General features: G+C 36.2%; 1 protein-coding gene across 1 annotated transcript; it reads left to right on the top strand.

The window, feature by feature from the left end:
* Positions 1–2,382: 2,382 nt before the first annotated feature.
* On the top strand, positions 2,383–17,923 carry LOC122982307 (GTPase IMAP family member 4-like). The gene is made up of 3 exons (XM_044351493.1): positions 2,383–2,472; positions 5,165–6,169; positions 17,616–17,923. Exons 1-3 carry the CDS (start codon positions 2,457–2,459, stop codon positions 17,921–17,923), a joined length of 1,329 nt encoding a protein of 442 aa, XP_044207428.1. The 5' UTR covers positions 2,383–2,456.
* The last annotated feature ends 345 nt before the right edge of the window (positions 17,924–18,268 follow it).

The following is an 18,268-nucleotide window of genomic DNA, read 5'->3' as shown; positions in this document are numbered from 1 at the left end:
CCATTACTGCAGTTATTTTTACTCCACTCAAGACGGTTTATTATCAGTCCTAATCTGCTGGTTACATTTCCTTTTTCTTTCAGATTGCACCAGTTGGCCTGAAGATGTCAGGTAGGCAAACACCATCTAGAGGAATAATGTCCTGCAGCAGTTAATATTTTCCTCAAATAAAAATTGTATATTGAGGATGTCCTAGGAGACAGTTTACCTTTTTCATAAACTTTTAGTAAATTTCTAACTTCAGTGACTGAATGTGAAACTAAAAGCTGTCAGATGAAACAAAAATACCTGATTTTGTGTTTTATCTAACAAAGTATGTGGAGCGTTAAAGTAACTTTGTGTTATACAAACCACATGTGTAGTGCACACTATAAAAAGCCTAAATGTTTATGGAGTAATTGTGATTTTGACATGTTTCATAGGAATTTTATGAATTTTAAAAGAAAATTAAAGCTGCAAGCAGCGATGAACAGACCCTCGCACCTCACAGGCTTCAAAGGGAGCAGCAGCCATGGAATCACTACTGGAGGTCGGTTGACATGGCTTTTTTGAACATCCTAAGACCCTCAAAAATGCAATGGTGTGGGGAAATAATATTGGTCCCTGGCACTTTCATGCTCGGGCCCTAATAAGGTGTTTCACTGTGTTTCCAATGAGAGGCTTGACTTATTTATTAATTGGGACCATAAACAGTGTTAAACATAAATGTTATCATTTGATGGACTTTAACCAACCCAGTCGCCAGAAGAAAACGTTGGCATTGAATGTTTCTGCAAACCACAGAAACGTTGAATATATACGTTTCAACACATTAATTATGTATCATATCAACATTTCTACAAACGTAGCATATTAACATTTCTACCTGTTGAATAATGATGTTTTATGGTGTGACAATGCCGTGGTGAAAGTCTAGTTAGGTTTAGGCACAAAGACCACTTGGTTAGGATTAGGAAAAGATCATGGTTTGGGTTAAAATAAAAGTAAAAAATAAAATTAAAGCTGCAAGCAGCGTTGGTTTTGAATACACCCACGTTTTAACAGGTAATTTGTTAGTCTGTCCCTCCCGCCGCAGGGAATAATGGATTAATCCTGGAAGGCTAATGATGTAGCGCTTCTCTCCTCAAGAAAGTAACACGGAGATTATTCGACCAATGAGAATTTAGTCAGACGAGAGCATATCGACCAACTAATCGACCAGGAGACTACAGCCTAACTTATATTGTGTGAAAGAGGTAAAAAAAAAAAAAAAATATGCATGAAGAGTGAAAATTGAAAAAAAAAAAAAAAGAATAAACATTTCACAACAAGTTGAGTTTTAGCAAGCGATTGAATTGTTTTCAATTTCTGGTGCATTTATATATTTTATTCTATTTACTCATTTATTCAAATAGTCATTGTCTGCAGTTTTGAAAAAGTGCTGCCATTTCTTGTAAGTGGCCGGGGGGAGAGCAAGGTTTGAGGTTTACAGTTAATATATGGAGTATCTGGAAATGAAGGGGAGTGGTTACAGAAGACATACATGTAACAAAGGACAAACGTTAATGTTTAATAAGCTCTACACAAACTGATGTCAACTGACAGTGCTGAACAGGCAGACTATTTTACCTCAGGGCTGTATTCAAACAGAAACTAAAAGTAAAACAGCAGTGGGAACTTACACGAGAAAGCTCAGAAGATTAAAATTAACACAATGAAATACAGATGGATGACAAATTAAAGGACAAAACCAACATTAAGTGTCTCAGTAAGGTGTTGGGCCACCATGTGCCACCAGAACAGCTTCAACACTCAAGTCTCTTAACTTTTCTGGAGGGATGAACACCATTCTTCAAAAAGATATTCCCTCATTTGGTGTTTTGATGGTGGAGAGTGTTAAATTGGGTTGACATCTGGTGACTGTGAAGGCCATAGCATATGATTCACATCATTTTCATACTCATCAAAGCATTCACTGACCCCTCGTGCCCTGTGAGTTGGGGCATTGTCATCCTGGAAGAGACCACTCCCATCAGGATAGAAATGTTTTATCATAGGATAAAGATGATCAGTCAGAATAACTTTGTATTGATTTGCAGTGACCCTTCCCTTTAAGGGGACATGTGGACCCAAACCATGCCAGCAAAATGCCCCTCAAAGCATAACAGAGCCACCAGATCCCCTCACTGTAGGGGTCAAGTATTCAGACCTGTAGCGGTTTTTCCTTTAATTTGTCACCCGGCAGTAGGAAACACAGACATTGCCATTGGAAAGACCTTTACTTTTTACTGATCAGTTTGACACATATTAAGCTATTATCATGACTGTATGCAGAGTGAATCATTGACTTGATTTAGTTTCACCAGTGCAGCTTGTGGGAGTGGTCTGGTGCATAGCGACACTTATAAGCAGCTGCAGCAGATACAATCTGAACTCTGCATCTTCACTTCAGCTGCAGCATCTACTTGAACCTAAACATGACCAGCAACTTAAGTAAGTCATAATACTACTGTATCCATGTTTTACATACTACCATTATTTGATGGTGGTATAACAGTGATCACTGCTGAATCTAATTTTATGTAGTGTACTATTGTAGCTCCAATACACTAATACTTCTATAGACTTATACTGGATAGAACTGCAAAGACATTAAGACATTTATTAGTTTGTATTTCTGACCTAACCTCTAGTTCCTTGATTATAATCAGACTGAAAATTCTGGAGTACTTTTAGTTAGTTCAGTTAAAATAATTCTAACTATCAATTTCTTAGTCACTAGGAAAATTTATAGATGTGTGGCATTTTTCAGTCATATGACTGCCATTTGAGCTCTATGGAATCTGAGGAAACGTTAATATTTTTTGGTATTGTCATGCTGTTTATGCCTTTTGGAGTGAGGTTAAAAAGATGTGCTTTAAAATGAAGTTGTGCTCTCAGCTTAACTTTTTCTCTGCTGTATTGGCTGATGTAACAGAAACTTACAATACTGTAACCGGTTAGTAAATATGGATGTTTACAAGACAACTCCACAAGGCATCTTTAAAGTAAAGCAGAGCATAAGGTGGCAAATACCATTGTTTTACTGATCATGTAAAACATTTATAAACGTTGTAGTTAGTATCTAGTATAGTTGTGCTAACTAATAATATGACATAAAATATGCATATGAACATTATAAGTGTGCTCTCAATGACTCACTGAAAAAAATGTAGAAGAAAAATAGAAACAAACTTCCGTTTTTACATTTACAACTACAAATTGCATCTGACCTTTGCTGTTTTTGTAATCAAAAGTTGCGTCTGACCACATATAACCACTAGTAATGGCTGGTCCAATGTCTCTGGGTCATTTTGAGTCAGTTACAGCCTTTCTGTATCCACTTTCATGTTAAAGAGTCAGCCATGGTCTAAGCCTTCCATGCGAATCGTAGTACTGACCCAGATTTAGTCAAAAGCAATCGATAGCAGAGTTTGTGAGCTTTGATTAGAGGCCTGAAGCATCCAAATCGACCAATGGTTTCCAGAGATATTATTTCTCAGGTTAGCTGAGATCGTTACTCAGATTACATTAGGATTACATAACATTTGATGTAATTACAAATAGCTAATTCAGAATTTTTTCTCCACTAAAACTTCTCTAACTTTGCTCTGCTTCACTTTGTTAGAATAATTTTTGGGACAAGTAATGTTCAGATGTCATTTTATGGTTTGCTAGAGGTTTTGGGCTGCAACTGCATAATTTCAAAGGGGATATTTATATAATAATACTGTTAATTTTTTTTAGGCTCAAATGAAATCTTTCATTTATGCCATGTTCCATCTTCATTTACTCTGACCCAGTAACATCTATACTGATGATTACACCTCTGCAGAAATCTCATAAGTGTTACCTTTATTATGATATAGAAAGTGTTCATATAAACCTTGTAGTTGCAGAGATATACTGTATTCATTATGAGTATGCCATTAACAAGCAGGGGTCTGAGCCAGAGGCCTAGGGCTTAAGAGGTTAAAAACACATTGTGTATTTCTATATGGTATTTAAACCTGCAGTGTGGAGCTTTTGTCTCCTCCTTCTTGCAGTGAGAGTAAATACTTAAATACTCATGTTAGTGCAAGGCTAAACTGAGAGTGAGCCAACTCAGCCAGTGGAAGTCTCTGGTGCACATGCTCTATGAGCCCAGTATTTGTATTTGTATCTATATTTGTTGAGGCAGCAAAATTATTTATATTTGTATTTTTATTCAAATAAAAGAGGAAATAGGTGTAAAAATCCTGTTTTTGATTTTATCACACTTTTAATTTTAGAAAATGTACATGTTACAATAAGTGTTTACACAATCATCATAATGTCAGTTGCCCAAAAACAACATTTTTGAGTAAAAGATGCCATCTAGTGGCCGAAGTAGTTTTGACCCGGAGCAGTGATGAAGTTCAAATGATGTCAACATATATCAACAAATTTCTCTCATTGGGAGGAAGAGGGATGGTGAGAGGTATTAACCCAACAGCTTAAGAGGTTAAAAACACATTTTGTAACATTAGTTTTCTACCTGGTTGCCATTTCATAGTAAAATTATTTGTCATATCTAATACATGACAAAATTTGATGAGGAAACTAATTTTGAGTTTTATTAGAGACGTTATTTCTTGATGGGGACTGACAGTATGTGTAACTTAGCTTTAGGTTTTACACAATCAAACCTAAGAAATACTACAATAACTCACTACTACACTATATTCTTAGTGTAGATACATTACACCTCTCCAAAATTACACAAAATTGACAACCATGATTTTAAAAAAACACAAAATGCACCTGCAAAGTGACAAATAACTTAAGATTCATAGTGTGTAAAAATAGAATTATAAAGTATTTATATGAACTAACTTCACCCACTGCACCTAAGATAGATCATTATGAATTTGTGTACTTCCTTTTTAAGAGTGTAAGGTACTGTGCACAACAATATGCATTCAGTTACTGCTCCTGGGAAAAGTACCCATTACTTTTGAAATGAGAAACAGAGAGTTGAAGGAATATTTTGCCAACAATGTGTGAAATAATACATTCTTATTCACAGGCTGAAAACTGTAAAAAACCTGATGTTGATGCAGTTTATGAAAGCTTTGGAATACCTAGAATACCATTCTCATGTAATATTATTTATTCTTCCATACAGTACACAATCATGAGGTGATGAGGATAGTGATGGTGGGAAAGACTGGAATTGGAAAGAGTGCCACTGGAAACAGCATCCTGGGAAAAAAGTGCTTTGAATCAAAATGCAGTGCTCAGTCTATGACTGAATACTGTTCTAAGGTCGCTGCTGTGGTGCACGGACAAAAGGTTGCTGTTATCGACACCCCCGGCCTGTGCGACACCAGATACGACAAGGATAAAACAACTAAAGACATAAGCCAGTGCATCTGTTATGCTGCTCCTGGACCCCATGTCTTCCTGGTGGTCATCGGGATAGGAAGATTCACAGAGGAGGAAATGAATTCAGTGCAGAGGATTCAAGAAATCTTTGGCCAAGCTGCAGACAAATACAGCATGGTGCTCTTTACTCGTGGTGATGACCTTGACGATACCACTATTGAGGAGTTCTTGGAAGAAAGTCCAGACCTGCAGGAACTCGTAGCCAGATGTAACGGCCAGTACCATGTCTTCAATAACAAGGTGAAGGATGACGCTCAGGTCACCGAGCTGCTCCAGAAGATCAGAAATATAGTCCAGAAGAACGGAGGAAGCCACTACACCAACGAGATGTTCCAAGAGGCCGAGAGGGCAGTCGAGGCAGAGAAACAACGGATCCTCAAACAGAAAGAAGAACAAATACGCAGAGAACAAGAGGAACTGAAGAAAAAACAACAGGAAAAACTTGAAAAAGAGATTAAGAAAATGCGTGCCATATTTGAGGCTGAGAGAGAGAGGGAGAGGAAACAGAGAGAGGAGGAGAGGAAGAGAGAGAGGGAGGAGATGGAAGAGCAGAGGAAGAGGGAGAAGGAGGAGATGGAAGTGCAGAGGAAGAGAGAGAAGGAGGATCTTGAGGAGGAGAGGAAGAGGGAGAAGGAGGAGATGGAGGGAGAGAAAAAGAGAGAAAAAGAAGAGAAAGAAAGGGAGATGAAGAAGTTAAACGAATTAGAGGAAAAGCTTGAAAGACAAAACCAAGAGGAAAGAGAAAGTTTGCAGCAAACGCATGAAGTTGAGGTCAGAGAGGAAGCTGAGAGGTCTAATCCACTGTATCATCTGAGTAAAATTGGTTGCCATGTTAGAGAGTTTTTTAAGAGTTTATTCTAATTTTGAGTGGTCCCATATTCAGGCAGTTAATCTAAAGAAAAACTCCTGAAGCCCCTACACACTCATTTATCTATATGAATGATTAAGCTCATTGTATTTGTTGAGGTAGAGCTCTACTGTAGATTAGTAAGGCTTAGTCACTCATCATATCATGGTTGTACGTCTTCTTTCTCTCTTCACATATATTTTTGAAAATGGCCTTAAGAGATATTTAGTGTGCGTTAACATTTGACAGTATTAAATGCTGTCATTTAAGTGTGTCTTTACATTTATATTCTCATTTAACCACCGTACTTGTTGTGTTTTGTTCTGCAGAGATATCCATGAATAGAAAACGTTCTCACCCTCCTCTGATGGATGATTACTTTTGATGTGGCGCCACTTACTGGGTGTAGAATTAATATTTCCATCAGAATCTACTCATTTCTTCTCTGTGGTCACTCTGGTTTACTGGTTTGTATTATAACTTGTCTTTGATTTAGTTTTAATTTTGTTTGTCATCAAAGCATTTATTTCATGAATGTATGTTTATGATTTATGCCACTCAAGAACAAAGATGTGATTCGGTATCAACTGAACTAAAAATAAAAGTGTCATATTAAGACTAAACCCAATAAAAAGATGGAAATCCTGACATGTTTCACTGTTCAACCAAGAGTTCAAAGGTCACAGTCAATGCTTTTTCAGGAACTTACACTGAACTAGATTTGGATACCCTGAAACAGTCCAATTCATTTTTAATGGCTGAAGAGCAGGAAATAATAAACTGATTTAATCTAAAATGTTTTTAAAAGTGCAGCTTTCTTCTCCTCACAAACTCCCTGTAGGTAGTATAAAAGTGGCGAAATGTTTGTTCCAAACATGGATATGCACATGCATTTCATGGGACTGTGGCTTGGTATTAAAAAAATGTTTCCTTCACTCCTGTTCAGTGTCCCTACTCTTCATCCTGAGATTGATACACTGCTTTATATGAAAAAGTATTTCTTTACATACACACACACACACGCATATGCACATCATTTATGTTTTTTTAACTATTGCCTTGCATTTAAAACTATCAAAAGATGTTTGTTCTAGGACCCAAGCCAAGGAAGAAGTGACGTATTTATGGTCACCATGTGGCCATGTATAAATTACTTTATAGTTTTGCTCATCACTCCTGAACTGTGAGGTACAAAAGAAAAATTATATCCATTAATGGGGCCAAAGTGAAACTGGAACTTCTTGGTTGTTCCAGAAATAAGAAAAAATAAATAAATACAGTAGATGTAGACGTTAATGTTGTCACAACACAACTAAAATCAAAGCCTTGGAACATGACCTCTGTCAACAACATGTAGTGTGGACGTCCAGTCTGAGTAGTACCGTGTAGAGACAGAAGACTTTTTTCTTTCTTTTTTTATTTTTTAGACTTTGGACTTCATTCCACGATGACCCATCAAGGAGGAATATGAATATAGTTACACATGAAAAAACAAAAGAAACAGACATAAAGTAAAATACCAGAAGAGGATTGGTCTACGAGATCAAATGCTTTTTTGTAATCAACAAAAGCACACATTCTTTTCCTCTGGTGAAGGTAAAAATCAACCAAAGACTTTGAAAAGATGCGCTATCGTTGAATAGTGCGGCCTACATCCATCCTGCTCTTCTCCCAGAATTCTGCACCTTTCTGTTTACACAAACAGCCTGCCGTTTATTGTAGCAGTGACGAGTTCACCAGGATAGATAGGCTACAGCTATGGAAATAGATTATTATTTACTTTTTAGGTGTTTGTTTATTTATTCTTATTTTTCCACATAGTTCTGGTTTATTATGGGGCACTGGCTATTTTTCTTGGATTAGCTGAAACACAATTTAAGGAGTAATAATCAGAAAATGATCATGAACATGTTAAATTTAAATTCATTTATTAAATTCAAATGCATTCTATGATTACATGTCGTTTGTCTAATACATCATAAGCAGTGATTTAGAACTGTGGTTAATAGGGTGTGCCTGAATACTAATACGTTATTCGGCAAAGCACATATAGTGGGTTATTTATGAACATTTATTTCGTACAAATATTTACTTGTTTTCGAGTGAGGAAAAAAAAGTTAATTACCAGCACGCAAGTCGGTTAAATCGCTATCTCAGACTCTCTCCTCTGCTCTGCTGTTACGTCTATCAGCAGGTCTCAACGAGGGGAGTCACATCCACCTGCTAGATGACCACATTTCATTATTTGGACATCACTCCTGGTGCTCTCCAGAGATAAAGCTGAGCTACTGACACACGCTAAGTGCTCCCAAGGGACTCTCCATAACCTGTTGTTCTTTCCACAAAGTTAGGTTGTAGAAAATAGGCAATAAATGACACGTACAAAGCAAGAATCACCTTTGAAGTTCTTCTCTACATGTTACACACTGTGCTGTCTCTGTGTTATGGGTGTATAGCCTAAATAAGTAAAGGTCTGTCTGCAACACTAAAATTAAAAGTGTGATAAAATCAAAAACAGGATTTTTACACCTATTTCCTCTTTTATTTGAATAAAAATACAAAAATAAATAATTTTGCTGCCTCAACAAATATAGATACAAATACAAATACTGGGCTCATAGAGCATGTGCACCAGAGACTTCCACTGGCTGAGTTGGCTCACTCCCAGTTTAGCCTTGCACTAACATGAGTATTTAAGTATTTACTCTCACTGCAAGAAGGAGGAGACAAAAGCTCCAAACTGCAGGTTTAAATACCATATAAAAATATAATATAGAGTAAAATAAAAACAAAACTGAGAACAGAGACAAAGGTTATTGCTGTAACTCTATTTTGTATTGAATTTACACTGTACAATAACAGTAATATACTGTAATATAGAATATATAATTGTGCAAATCAAGTAGAAAAGCTGTTGGTTGGATTAGAGTCTGTCCTCCTAAGAAAAACAACACAATAGGTCATAATGTCAGTTGCCCAAAAACAACATTTTTGAGTAAAAGATGCCATCTAGTGGCCGAAGTAGTTTTGACCCAGAGCAGTGATGAAGTTCAAATGATGTCAACATATATCAACAAATTTCTCTCACTGGGAGGAAGAGGGATGGTGAGAGGTATTAACCCAACAGTGGAACGCTTTCGTTTCCCGTTTCTAACCACAAGTTGGGACAGTATTTAAAACAACGTGACTACAATCTTCCCCTAACCTTAACCCCATGGTTATTATTGTAGCCATGACAACAAAGGTCACCTAATATTAAGGACTTAGTAACTTTAAAGGCCCCCTCCACTCAAAAATGTTTTTCTTCTTGTTCCTACACTTGGATGTTTGAGCTTCACTGTGCAGAATGATGTATTTCCAGAGTTTGACACTAGAAGAATGTTTTGACATTCATCTGCTGAAAGAGGAAAGTTTCTGTGTGCTCATTGAAAGTCTGATTATAAGGGGCGGGCCTATGTGCAGGATTTGTGATACCACGACTAGTTTGGAAGCCAGTCCTGGTCCAATTTCATTTATACAAGTGTGATGTGGAAACTTGAAGCCTCCAGTACACAAACACTGAGAATGGACTTTACAGTGAAGTAGGAGACATCTTGTGTCCAGCAGTTACTTGTGAAATGAAATATATTTGCATATTCATTTACTCTGGATTTTTCATTGAGTGAGAAGGAGGAGATGTTATTTATTTTCATGTGGTAACTGAACATTTTTTTGTGGAAAAAAACGTGTCAGACACAAATTATCATTCCAAGCAGAGGATTTTTGTATGTTCTAAAACATATCTGGATGGGATCTTTAACAATGCAGTGTGATTAATACACTTGTTCTTTTATTTAATGTAACATTTTGAATGCAGGATTTTTACTTGTGACAAAGTACTTCTACACGGTGGTATTGCTACTTTTATTTAAGTAAAATATCTTTTATTTATCTAAAATACTTTCACCACTGACAAAACTGCTTGTACAAAACATGAAAGCATGTTGCAACTTTGTTAAGAAAATGAATATGAATAAAGTTCATTTTTATTATAAAAAAAACACATTCTTTAAGAACTGCATTTTCTTTAATTATTTTTTGTTTTATATTTTTATTCTGTGTTGCAAACACATTTTGAAAGTCTTGTTGAACTACTTTATAGTATGTTAATCTGGCATTTTATATCTTTGTAACACACTTTGTAACCTGACAAGTGCTATATATATATATATATATATATATATATATATATATATATTTTTTATTTTTTATTTTTTTTTTTATATAAAATAACAAATAACTTTGAATGCCTTGTGAGGCACTTTGCAACATTTGTTTTAAAAAATTCCCTATAAATAAAGATTGTGACTCGCGGAGCACATGTGCTTTTTTTTTCTTTTTGTGAAAATCTGCTCCAGGAGTTAAATTTGCTGATAAGACAGCAGCTAAACTTGTTTGTTCTAGCAACACTTTTGGCTGTCAAGACCATTTTGTTGAGTTGACTTCTTCTTCGTCTCAAATTTCATCAAAAGAAGATGTACAAATATGGAATAAAGTCCAGCTCCTGTGTGCTCGGGAGGCTGAAGAGGAGGAGAGAGGAGGAGTCAATAACAGTTTTTCAAACAACAAGGGAAGAATTAAAAAACATAGTTGGACAAGACACATCGAGGTAAGAATTATGCTTTTGTAAAGATGGAAAAAATATGAAGACTAACCCCTGCATCTCTATTTAAACCACTGGTTCACATTTTTTAACTCTTACATATTGTTCATATTCTGACCCTGCACAGAATCCCCTCATAATTAGTCTCTATACCAAACGTCTGAACCACAAATCTATTATTCTTTCACACATATCAGTCACCAATAAATGGCTGATCAGTCCTTAATGAAGCTTTTAGAGAGCAGCATTCTTTATGTGTTTATGGAGAAAAAACATTTACAATCACACAACATTCTGGTTCTTCGTTACCTAAAACGGGAGAACATATCAACTGTCATGTTTTTAATGAATGTTATTGTATGAATGCAACAGCGTTATTTAATGTTGATTTTGAATTTTTGTATAAATGTTCAGTAAAAAAAATGTGCATCAGATGCACAAAGATAAAAAGGTTTCTGGGTCACTTTAGGAAAACTCACAACATTTCAGGCTAAAATAAAAGGGTGTTTTTACTGCTCTCAAATGAAAAATGGGTCAAATGTGACCTGAACAGTATGTAAGGGCTGAAGGACGTGTTCACAGTTTTTCAAGTCAGCCTTAAAACAAGTCAGGTGTCAAATGAACATTGAAATATGTTTTTCTTGCTGTACTCATTCCTCCTGTTCATACTGGCCATTAGAAGATCCCTTCATAATGTTTCAATGTAAGTGATGGATGCATTTAAATTCCCTTTTATCTAAAGCTAATATGAAGCCTTAGTCATCCAAATGAGTCAAATCAAGTAGATATCTTTCAACGTTACAATCTTTGTAGTGCCAAAGTTCCTGTTTTTGTTACTACACTTCCGCCGCAGCTCAACAGGGAAACATATGGCTGTTGCTTTAAGACAGATAACAGGGTTTTTAGTCTGCTGGCTCAGAGTAAATCCTAGAGAATTACGTTTTGTGACCAGTTCCTTCTCTGAGCCTTAGATACTATAACTAAAATTTCATGCTAAACAAAGGGTGTCATTTATGTGCTAACATGTCTTTATGGAAAAAGATATGTAGGAAAAACATTAAGATACACACTTCTACCCCTCAAATTCAGAGGGGGAGGGATACATTAAATTGGGCATCTTCAGCTTCCTGATTGATCAGACAGACAGAGGCAGTTCTCCTGCAGCTTATACAGAATGCTGCTGTACGTATTTTGACCAGGACTAAGAAAAGTGCACACATCACACCTGTTCTTAAATCCTTGCATTGGCTTCCATTAAATGCTAGAATAGACTTTAAATTCCTCCTATTTGTCTACAAGGTGTTGAATGGCCCTGCTGCAAATTATATTAAAGCATAATATTTGAATCTTAAAAAATGTAATGATGTAAAATGCAGATAAATTATGCAAAAAATGATACATGTAAGATGTGATATTAACATGACATCTTAGACACATCTAAAGTCATGTTTTAACAGGTTTTCAGTTCATTTGAGTCATGTTTTTATCAACATTATAAGGAAACGTATCAGGCAGGTTGCAAAATTTGTAAAATATTCACTGACAATGTACTGACATTTGTTTTCCCTACACTATCCGCTTGTAGTAACTAAAGTATGATTGAACTTTTGGTTATGGTTACACACTTGCAGCACTTGGTTAAGATTAGAGAAAGATCCTGGTCTATAGGTTCAATACTGAACAAGACAAAGAGTCAACATCCCTGCTAGTGATTCTGTCTGACTGTACTTAGAGGAAAAGTTCAAGGATAAAGCTCATCCTACTCTACGTTTTTCCTATAATCAAAAAATCCCATGAAAATACCAAATCAATAATCAATCAATTCTACTAAGTGCTATGCCTATGGCTCCATGATCTCTATACCACAGAACTGCATTGTTGTCCAAAGACTATTAAAAACACATCAGTGAGTCACAGCGTGTTCCTTCATCACCACAAATATGGGCACTGTAGTTTATTTGAATCAATCCCAGACACATCATCCTGCTACTGTTACTACTCACTGCTACCACAGCATTGTTGGTTTTGGTCTATTTATGGGATTTGTTGAAAATAATTAAGAATAACATCAGCCTTACACTTTAAGGGATCATCCAAGTTGTGACAATTCATCCTGTAGGTCACATGATTGTGTGCACCAAATTCCATGGCAATCCATCCAATAGCTGACGAGACATTTCACTCAAAACCTTTCATGTGAAATTCATGCTGGCACTAGAGGAAATGACAGGGTAGCACCAAAAGCAGTGGGATTCATCGTCTAGACACAACGAAAGTCTGAACAAAATTTCATATCAATGTTTCCAATAGTTGTTGAGATATTTCAGTCTGGTCTGACATCACCAGAGCCACGGCACTACCAAAAAACTCAGTCACGAGACGCAATATGTTTACTTTATTAACATTTCACCAAAACCACAATTTTTCACTGATGTAAACCAAAGTGTCTCTGTAGCCTAAACCTTTAACCACACTTGTGTGGTGGAAAAATCTTCAAATGGGCCAATAAATCTTCAGGTCACTCACAACTTAGCATTAAACTCAAAACTTATAAGAGAAAGACTAAAAAAAAATACACTTGAAGCTGGTAGAGTTCAGTGTGAAAAGGTTTACTGTGCATAAAGAGCAATACAAAGCAAAACGAGGCCTTTATCCTGGGATAAAAAACCTAATGCAAAATCATAAAACATGATATTATATACACTTCATAACCCCTCATATTGTGTAGCTTATTTTTTAGACTCCACCTTGTTTTTTTCAATCATATTCAACCATTTGGTCATTATTGCTGAGTTCATGAGTGACCTTGACGCTTTGGTGATAATACAAGTATGATTTATGTTGGAAATAATACTGTCTCAGCAACTTTCGCCTTTTTCTCAAAATAAAAACGACCTGGCGTCCTTAAATCATCTCACACAGAAAACCAAAATGCTACACCACAAATTAGCCTTCTTGCTAACTCTCTGGGAACTTTCTCTTATTGACATAATGTTATCTTTGCACACTCACTGGCACATCCGTTTGATCATGGGAAGGTAGTTTCCATCACACTTGGATCTCAGAATGCAAATCTTGGTCTCCAGTGTCGGAGTCCTGCTTTGTGTGATCATGATCCACCCTGACCACCTTCCTATGACTTCCACAGAGTATAAAAACATAGCACTTTTTTTTACAAGAAAAAACATTGCCAGTGACGATAGTCAAATGTTTCCCTATGTTAAATTTTAAACATATGAAAGGAAAACAAATTTATAGTATATAAATGTAATTTCTAGGAGCCAGAGTTGCTTCATTTCATCAAAACAATGTCAGTCAAATTTGAGACTTTTGATTCATATCTTATACTGCACTGTAACTTTTATTCTCCTGTTTTATCTGTCTTATTCTAATTTAGCTTATATTTATTTCCAATCTAATACTTTTTTAACTGTATTTAAATGCCTTTTTATATTGCCTTGTGTTGCTTTTAGTAAATGTCTAACTTCACTTCACTGTTTTTTAAAACAGACTGACAGCCACAATTACCTACCGAATTATACAGAATGTCATTTACTACAGAACGGTTTTATCCTTCCCATTTCAACTTCACACAGCACACACACGTGTTGTCACTATCACCGATTTAGGAAGTAATCTGCTCAACCATCACAAAACTCCTTCAAAAACAGAAACTCATCATAGCAGGACTGAAGTCCTTCAACAATAATAACATTGTGAAAAAAAACTACTCAACTGAAACCAATATTCCAATATTTGTGTAATACGGCTGATAAATTAACAGAAACATTGGATTGAAATGAGTAATTTAACACAAAAAACACATGTAATGTTGGGTACCAGGACCCAGTGAAAAAGGAGAGGAGCAACCTTTTATAAAGTCATAAAGTGGGATATTTTGGTAATTAATTTCTAAACAATAACATTTTCTCAAAATTTCACTTTTGAAACATGACTTTACAATGTAATTCTCTTTTCTCCAAAGGTTACATTTTCTGTCTTAAACAATATAGTTTTTTTTAATACAAAGAAAATATACTGATTTATGACTGAAAGTTTACATTTTGTATTTAAATATATACATTTTAATATTTTATGAGAAAAAACAGAGGCCACAAGAAAAACATGTGCACTGCATAAAAAATACTTTATCAATAGCAAAGTTGTCTTAAATGAATTTGTGTTTTGTTCAGTTTTTTGCTTGTTTTTTTTTATTTTTGTTTCATTGTTGTTGTTACCATCAAACTCCCTTCTCCTCCTTGACCTGCCTTTGTTTTAAAGTTGATATTTTGGGCAGATTGTTTCATGAGTTTTCAACACTTTTGAAAGGAATGTGGTGATAATAATATAAAATATAACTGACAATGGTATAAAATAAAAAATGTAATGAAATAAAAGTGTCTCAACCTAGTTTGTATATTTCAGAGGAAGAATAGAGTGTAATCAGCAGTTTTAACTTTTTCTCTCTGTTCAACAGGGTGAAGACGTGTGACTCAAATCAAAACTTTCCACTTCAGGAAACAACTTTCAGAGCAACTTATAAAAACAGGAAGGCCAACAGGAATCCTGATTCCAGACAGGCGCTGACCATGTCTGTGGGACTTTTGGCACCTGTTCTACTTGCATTTAAGTCATGTTGAAGTGTTTAAACAAACATACAGACATGTGTGTATTACTGTCATACAGTGTAGGTGAAAAGAAAAGTTCTGCTTAAATTGAAACTTATAAATGTGTGATGTGAAAACTTAAAGCCTCCAGTGCATAAACACTGAGAATGGACTTCACAGTGAAGTAGGGGACATCTTCCATCCCTCGTCCAGGCGAGGTATTATTATTTAACGTAATGTGTTACTTGTGCAAATTCCTGATTGGGTTTCAATTTGAGTTGTGGTAGAGTGAGGCTTCATTCCAAATGCAGCTCTCTCTTACTTTGTCTTGTTCCTTCTATTCCAACAATGACACCTTTTTAGTAGCGTTTGAAGTTTTCTGCATTATAAATAAAACATGACATTTTAAACCTCCACTGAGATATATTTCTTTTCTCCAGTATTTATGTGTGTCTATGTTCTGTGTCTACTGCTTTTAAATAATGGAGAGTGAACATATTAATATGTTAGAACCACATATACCAGCTTTTATCATATTGAGCAAAGTGCACAAATAAAGACTGTACTTTTACTTGTCAGAGGCCAACATGTCCACCATGATTGTTCCATTTCCTGCCAACAACTTCCTGTTCCACCCACTGAAACCTCATACTCAGGTGATGTTTACCTCTCCAAACATTTCCTACTGCAACATGTACACTATAAAGAACAACATCACAGCGTATATGAACCACACCACCAAGCCCTTATGTCTGTGTGTAGAACTGATCATTAATTACAAATATACAACTGCCTCCCTCAGTATGGCCTCACTGCAATTAACTAGAAAAGAGGACAAAACTCAGACAATGAAGCAAAACTGACAGATCATAACATGGATTGGGGGCTCGTCCATTTTTCCTCATATTTAGTCTCATTGGATTAGTTGTTACAGGTAATGTATGTGCTATTTCTGATCAACAGTTTTTTTCTTTGTTGTGTGGGCAATGTTGAGTATTTGTTTTAATGAAAAAATATCTTTCTATGTAGATAAGAAAAAGAATGAAAAGCACGTGACATTTTGTTATTTGAAGTCAGTTGAGATTGATGAGAATGTTGTTTTTCATGACAATTCATCTAATGTTAGTTGAGATATGACAAAGGCATACCCAACTAAAAAAACCATGTCAACCTTTTGTTGGCACAATGGGGCAGATTGTTTCATGATTTTTCAACACTTTTGAAAGGAATGTGGTGATAATAATATAAAATATAACTGACAATGGTATAAAATAAAACATGTAATGAAATAAAAGAGTCTCAACCTGGTTTGTATATTTCAGAGGAAGAATAAAATGTTAATAGAAGTTTTTACTTGACCTCTTCAATGACCTCTTCAGTGAACAACTTTCAGAACAGGTTATAATAAACAGGGAGGCCAACAGGAATCCTAATTTCAGAAACAGGTACCATATTTCTTTGGGAATTAGACATTCAGACATTGATGCCCCCCATAGAATGAATTGTAACTTTGTTGAGCCCTTAACCGTATGGCTAAATACCTGCAAAACAAATGGCATCCCCATCAGCCTCAGCTGTACTAAATTAGCAAATGTTAGCATTCTAAAACACTAAACTTAGATGGTGAACTTGGTAAGCATTATATTGCTAAAGATTAGCATGTTAACATGCTGACATTATCATTTAGCTCAATGTCCCTGGGTACAGACTCACAGAGTGTGTGAGCAGCATGGCTGTAGACTCTTTTAGTCTTGTTTTAATCTCACCAGAACCATCTTTTTTATTATTTAACGTAATGTGTTACTTGTGCAAATTCCTGACAAACTAAGTCTCTAGTTTATAATAAAGTCAGTATAACAGTAGAAAATCTGCATCTTTGAACGTTAAACTATGTGGTGAGGAAATCCACCTTTTTCTGTGACACTCTGGTCTTTGTTCTTACAGTTGGTTTCATACTTTCAGTTTTTACTTTGCACTCACACACACTCACACTCACACACACACACTGGCTGGGGGACAGTTTCATATATATGCCACTTCAGTAAAAGTTCTCCAGCAGAATATATCAGTAATTGAACTTTTTGAGGCTCAACAGTCAGCCTTCAGCCTTATGCTCACAATGAGGTTGCTGATGTTAAAGCTGAGGTGAAAGGGTCCAATGTAGGATTCGCAGCCTCTGGGTCGTCTGACAGTGCCAGAGTGTTTGCCAAAGCAGAGCTGGTCAGAGCTTCAGCCTCTAAAGGTCCGGCACAGGCTAAAGTCGCTCTGGCAGCAGACACCAGCTATGAAATTAGCCCGACTCAAGTAGAGGCAAAGGTTCTGGGCCTAGGCATTATTGCCCATGTGAGCATTGAAGTTCCCCAGCAGAACTGTGGATTCACCAGACCACACCCCATCCAGTAGCCGCAAGGAGGTGACCCTTTCATTCCGCGGTGAGAACGCCAACACTGTGGTGCTCAGCTGGGGACTTGTGAGTATCCCCACCCCTGCCCAGCAGCAGGAGTTTGGTTCCAGAGCTGGTGCTGTGCATAGAGGTGAGCCCAACTATATCTAGTTGATCCCTCCTTCCCTACCAGTGAGATGATGTTCCACGTCCCTAGAACCAGTTTTCAATGTTTAACAAACTGATTATTTTAACCCAACCCATCATCTTTCCCTAAACCTTACCAGACCTTGACCATAGTGTTGTCACATCATAAAACATCACTATATTAACAGTGATGTGTAACAGTTCTGGAAAGAACAGAC

The sequence above is a fragment of the Thunnus albacares genome, chromosome 5, assembly GCF_914725855.1.
Source record: "Thunnus albacares chromosome 5, fThuAlb1.1, whole genome shotgun sequence".
Lineage (NCBI taxonomy): Eukaryota > Metazoa > Chordata > Actinopteri > Scombriformes > Scombridae > Thunnus > Thunnus albacares.
The sequence above is the reverse complement of the archived record's forward strand: the minus strand, read 5'-3'. Positions and strand labels throughout refer to the sequence as shown.

What these genes read in the sequence shown, in the direction of transcription:
- LOC122982307 (XM_044351493.1), top strand. An exon ending in AAACCAAGAGGAAAGAGAAA is followed by an intron (nt 6,170 to 17,615) that starts GTTTGCAGCAAA and finishes GAGGCTCAACAG; the next exon opens with TCAGCCTTCAGCCTTATGCT.